The sequence below is a fragment of the Trichechus manatus genome, unplaced genomic scaffold, assembly GCF_000243295.1.
Source record: "Trichechus manatus latirostris isolate Lorelei unplaced genomic scaffold, TriManLat1.0 scaffold00037, whole genome shotgun sequence".
Lineage (NCBI taxonomy): Eukaryota > Metazoa > Chordata > Mammalia > Sirenia > Trichechidae > Trichechus > Trichechus manatus.
The window spans coordinates 13,243,898-13,250,074 of NW_004443973.1; the positions used below are offsets into that span (position 1 = coordinate 13,243,898).

Here is a 6,177-nt window from a genome sequence, read left to right on the forward strand (position 1 = left end):
GTCAAAGACGAGGCTCTTCCCATTATGACTAGAAAGTCAAATCTTCTCATACTTTAAAAATCTATGGAATCCGCCAACATCCTGAAAAAGGTTAAAATGAAACAAAGCTGGGAGTAGGGCTACAATATACTGTACTAATGCATACTACTTATACATGCATGCTAAGGCTTTGTTGTCAGCACCTTGGTCAGTGTGTAACATGAAGGAATTTCACCCCCATAATAAAACAGATGTAAAGTTTTTTTTCAAGAAGTATAATACACAAATTTTGCCAATCAGTTGAATTATTACATTCATTGGCCGCTGGGAAGATAGATTTTCATATTGCTTTGCTTAACTAGAGTGGGGAACTGACAGTCAAAACCTGCCCATCTTAACAGTCGGTCCCATTTGGGGGGTTTCAATGGACTCAAACATACCACCCATCATGATGTGAAGATGGCACAGACTGGACAACATTTTGTTCCGTTATACCTAAGGTTACTATGACTCCAACCACAAATATATGTATTTATGCATTTGAAAAGAGAATGAAACTCCCCTTTCTCCCAAGGAAATCAAATACAGAGAGAAAATGTCAGAAAAACATTAATAGTAAAGGATCTAAGATAATTATCTAAGCCAGTTAAACACACCAGAGGTACAGTGTGCTTCCATTAGTAATAATGAGTTCAGTGACTGGGATGGGAGTGGAGGGAGCATTTATGTAGTTGGGAAGGAAAACTCAGGGATTGCAGCATGTTTGTCCCTTCTTATCTTCCTGCTGTGTTTCGCAATCTATACAATCATTCAAGCAAAACTGATTATTGGGCAGTAGATTCACAATTAATCTTTATAAATTTGGACCTCTTTTATCTAGGTGGGTTTTTTGTTGGTTGGTTGGTTCATGTCCATTGGTTTATATGTCCCATGTTCACATTTAAGATACGAGAAAGCATGTTATAAAAATAATCTGGGGACATATATTAAGGATAAATTTGAAGTAAATTGGTAATAATTCTCTTAATCCTTCTATCTCGGTACCGCCCTTTTCTTTCCATTAGCTTTTACTAGTGCCTTTGTTAATTTTACCTTTCACTTCCCTGATGATAAACTTTTAGAATGATACTGTAAATAGTTTATGATACTAAAACTGAATTTGAGGACCTGGCTTTGAGGACTTGGGGTATAGATACTGTTCCTATTCCTAAAGTGAATTTAGTGTTAAACTTTCTGAAATCTATTTCTGAACTTGTTTTCTTAAACCAAGTAATGTTGTTAGGATGCTTTTGAATAACATTCCAAGCTTTATGCTTTTCTCTGTTTCACAGTATGCTGCAAAAAAATTATTTTCTTTTACCAGTCCTCACAGATAATAGGCAAGTTGAGAATGATATATGAAAATGCTATCTGTCTTATCGTGGGTTTATAGAAAGACAGCTCTTGGAAATTGAGTTTTTTGGTGTGGGATAATGTATAACATAAATTCAGGGTATTTGCCAAATAACTTTAAGCTAATATGTTTAATTTTTTCAGGAAGTATTTCGGGTTTACATGTGACAGTACATTTTACAACTCTCTAAGCTTCATAGATTTTATGCCTACACACTCCATCTTTTTAATCCCTTTTTTTTACTAAGTTGTACACCTGAAAAATATTGAATAGACAAATGTGTTATATGTATTTTCATAGCAATAAATTTTTTTTTTAAAATGTCATTTGGGGAAATGCTCAAAAATACCCCAAATCTACCTAGCTGTTTTAAGCTGACATTTTACAGATTTTCTACATTGCTGTAACTTTTTGCTTAGAGAATTGAGCCAAGGGGATACTAAGTTGCTAGAAGAGACTTTGATTACAAATAGAAAAAGCATTTCTGTGCCAGAGATAGTTAGGTTGCTGTGAGATTACCTTCCGTATAAATTTTTAAACATTAAAAATTTTGGAATGTGTTGTTTTTGCAGGTTACTTAAACAATATCTGTTGTATACTTGTATGACTTGGATTTTTTAATGTAACTCAGAATATGAAAGCTTTTTTTAAATACTGTTGAAACAGCTGTAATGTGTATACTGTTAAATTGTCCATTGCTGTACCTTTCTGTTTAAACAGAAAATAGCCTTGTCCTTTTATAGTGTGTTTGATCACTAGGCCTCTCTCTTTAATACAGTCTATTCTTTCTTATGTTCTTTGAATATTGTAATTGCCTACCAAAACCGTTTCCAGAGATGCTAGTTGTGTCTTAGTTAAAGCAGAGAAGGCCTACAAGAAACAAACTGGTCAGCTAGTGAATGATCAGGGATCAACACGGTATTCTTACAAAGCAGGATGTAGCTGGTTGGATTGTCTCCGTTTTACTGTAGTAATCTGGCCTAGCTGTGACGTGAGTTTTAGGATTCCATTCTGTAATGAATTCAGATCAGTTGTAAACCTAGGTCATCCTAGCTTCTCCTGAATCCTCTGAACAAGATAAATTCTTAATGATGGCCCAGAGGTTAATTCAGTCTCACACCAAGCAGAGTAGCCTGCAGGATAGGTCTTCGGAAATCATCTGCACCAGAGATAAATTAGTTGTTGAGACTACTGTATTCTAGAGCTTTGTACTGTGGTGTCAAACCATAACTGGGCTTTGCCTCTTCCTCTAAGGAAACCCTGGTGCCATAGTGGTTAAGTGCTATGGCTGCTAACCAAAAGGTCGGCAGTTTGAATCCACCAGGCACTCCTTGGAAACTCTATGGGTCGCTATGAATCAACTTGACAGCAACGGGTTTGGTTTGTTTTTTTGGTATAAGGAAAAGGTGCTAGACAATATTGCCCTAGCATTTGCCTTGGTGTGTTTACTTTTTTCTCAGTGGCATTTCAGAGAAGTTACTTAGAGCTGCAATATTATTTTTCCCCCAGAAATCACTATTTTAAGGTTCAAGATTTGTGGAGTCAACACTAAGCTGTAAGAGGAAGATGGAAATATATTTCACTAACTGTGGAAGATTTGTGTCTGTCTATATATAAGGCTCAGTTATATTTCCTTCCTTGGTATTTCCTCTTAAATACCTAGGATTCAAGTTTAGTTTTGTTTTCTCTAGTGCTTCTGACTCTTTTTTTGCCGGTAAACTAACTATTCAAAATGAAACAAAGCTGGATTATGTTCTTACTTTGCAAGGTTTTATGGGACAGATTTGCCACGTTTTATAGGGAAAAAAAATCCTTTCTTAAATTTACTGACATAGATATACATTTTACTTTCTTTAGTATTTATTTTTTGATTAATTACCACCATTGGATAGACATCTGAAGAATCTCGTAATTATATATTTATGACTCAATAAAATTTAATTTCTGTAAATTCGCTGGTAAATAGTATCACCATGCCATGATTTTAAGTAAATTTTAAAACAAGAATTTCAGCTGGTATTCTAATAGGCACTTTATAATTTTATCAGAGTGTTTAAAATTTCACCAGGCTACTAAATGTTTAATAGCTTCCTACATCTGTAAGAATCAAATTAATGGCACGTTTTAAGGCAGCAAACGTTAGTAACATGAAGAGAGGAAGTTACTGTTTTCCTGGATTCTGTGGTTTAAATGAGTTTAAATTCTTTCATACTCATGGGCATATGTTTATGTGACCAGTTTCTTATTCTATTTTATATGACTAAATTAAGACAATTAAGCTGTGTTTTGAGATTATCGTTGCACAACTTTTCAGTTTATTCCGTCCTTACAAAGTATCTTCAGTTATGGAATCTCTTAGGATGTTATTTTATTATTTTTGTTTTCTCATTAAGATTAGAAATATTTGTGACTGAAGCTACATTAAATGAAGAAATTTCAGTTAAACTAAGGCACTGTATTGCATATATTTTAGAAAAATTTCTAGAAGGATTTTTCTCTGTTTACATTTATTTTGAAAGTTTCTGTTTGTCACCTGTGGCTGCAACAGTGGGCTCCAGCATAACAATGATTGTGAGGATGGCGCAGGACTGGGCAGGGTTTCGTTCTCTTGTCCGTAAGGTTGCTGTGAATTGGAATTGACTCGACAGCACCCAGCAACATTTGTCATCCAATGCATAATCTACATTAAGTATCTCTGCAACAAGTAGTGGTTGAATTTCATTTTAAAGTAATAAAAATAGCCTTAAGGGTCAAGTGGAATACAAACAACATACTTACATTTAGTTTTTTAATCTGTGAAGATTGAATTTGTTTTTCTTCACAATATACTTAGAGTATTCCTTTTGGTTTAAGCCTTATTAGACTTTATTACCCCTATTACCTATCTTTGAATGAAGTAATAATATTTATATTTTTAAAGTAAATGTCAGAATTATTCACTTTTTGAGATAGAGAATTTTTTTTTAAATTTCACTAAAAGGAGAAAGAACTAATGGAATAGAGAAATATTTAAATGCTACATTTAGAAATAACCTCTGTACCGTGTGGTCTAGATGTATAATTGTATTGGGCACACATTTAGTCCAAAGTAGTATATTTCTTTATATACTCAACAAACATTTGTTCAAAATATAAAATTGAAGATTTCTAGAACTGCCTACTGAAATTTGGCATATTTTTACCTGCCCTTATAGTACTATCAAATTTATATTAACAGATCAAAGGGGTTTATGTTTGCTTATTTGTTTAGGTGTTTAGTTAAAAAATAAAAGTTCTCCTAAGAATTGTATATCTTGAGGCGTGAAAAAAATATATTTGTCAAAGTTTTTATATTAAATGAATGTTAAAGAAATTTCTTTGGGATTTGCCTAGATATACTTTGATAACTGAGGATCTACTACAGCAATCTATAAACGTTTTGTTTTAATATCTGTTTAGGATTACAGTAGGATTAAATCAGAACGAGCGGTCAGGTTGTGTGTATGTGTTTGCATATTTCAAATATTCTGAAGTCCAGGAATAATCAGCAATTCTGTCTTCTTCCTTTCTTCCTCTTTTAACTGTTGTAAAATATCTTCGTTTCATTTTTGTCTTTGTTTTGTACTAGTGTTATTTCCTCTTAAATTAAAATTTGAACGGACCATAGATAAAATTTTCAGCTCATTTTGTGTCATATGTCGGTTTCAAACTGCATCGCAGTCATTTTCCATTTAGACATAATAAAAATAGATTTCTTGTAGTACAGAATAAAACTCAGCATCTCATTACATATAGATTTTTATGTGGAGGATGGTGTCTTGAAATAGGCTTTTTGCCTTATCTCTTTCCATCTCTCAGACATTGAAAAGAGCACTTTGGTCTTTTAACTCAGTGGAGCTTTATAGTATAATATTCTTCCCATCACTGTAAAAATTGATGCATGGGTAAAAAATATCTTTTTTATATCAGAAATAAATTGAGCTTGTTATAGTCTCCTCTCTTCATTTTCAGGAAGAAGCAGAAATCCAGGCAGAACTTGAACGTTTGGAAAGAGTCAGAAATCTTCACATTCGAGAACTCAAAAGAATAAACAATGAAGATAATTCGCAGTAAGTCATTATTTGTATTTCACACTTTTATATGATAAAAAAAGTTTATTTGTTTAAACTATGGAGATCTATAAATGCAATATTCCTTGGGGGGGGTGGATAGAATTTATATAAATGATTATGCCTTGCTAATTGTAGATTGTTCTCTTTAAAGATGTGTTAACTCTCACCTAGGCTAAGGCAGTAGAAGCCTCTTAACTGTTAGGTCTCCTTTCCCTCTTGCTCCTGCAATTTCCCCGTGTAGCCACAGTAGCCACAGTGACCCTTTAAAAAGTAAATGTGGTCATGTCACTCCCTCCTCAGTTATGCCAGTGGCTTCCCATCACACTTGGAACAAGATCTCAAGTCCTTTACATGGCTCAGAAGGCTTTAAATGATCCGGTCCCTGGCCACCTCACCTACCCCATATCTCTCATGCTGCCCTCACTTGTACGTCCTAGATGCACTGGCCTCAAACATGCCAAGCACGTTCCCATCTCAGAGCTTTTGTGCTTGCCATTTCCTTTGTCTAGAATGCTCCTTCTCTGCATATCTGAGTGGCTTACTCCTTATTTCATTCAAAATAGGCATTAGAGAGGCCATCCCTAAGACACCCTATCTAAAATACCAGTCCCCGTAAAACCAAATGAGACTAACAAGGTACAGGAGTCCAGTGACAAGGGCCAAAAAGCAGAAGGGGACAAGGAAGCTGGTGATAGGGAACCCAAGGTTGAGTAA

At 34.4% G+C, this 6,177-nt stretch overlaps 1 protein-coding gene across 3 annotated transcripts in view; it reads left to right on the forward strand.

Moving 5' to 3' along the window:
* Positions 1 to 6,177, forward strand: part of TLK1 (tousled like kinase 1) — a 156,628-nt gene that overhangs the window by 130,723 nt on the left and 19,728 nt on the right. For all 3 annotated transcript variants that reach the window (XR_002823968.1, XM_004375524.1, XM_023730579.1), the window contains exon 13: positions 5,363 to 5,460. Coding sequence is in view for 2 of the 3 variants with exons in the window: in XM_004375524.1 (XP_004375581.1) it covers positions 5,363 to 5,460 (98 nt within the window). In the remaining variant the exon portion in view is untranslated. The remainder of the gene's footprint in view (positions 1 to 5,362; positions 5,461 to 6,177) is intronic.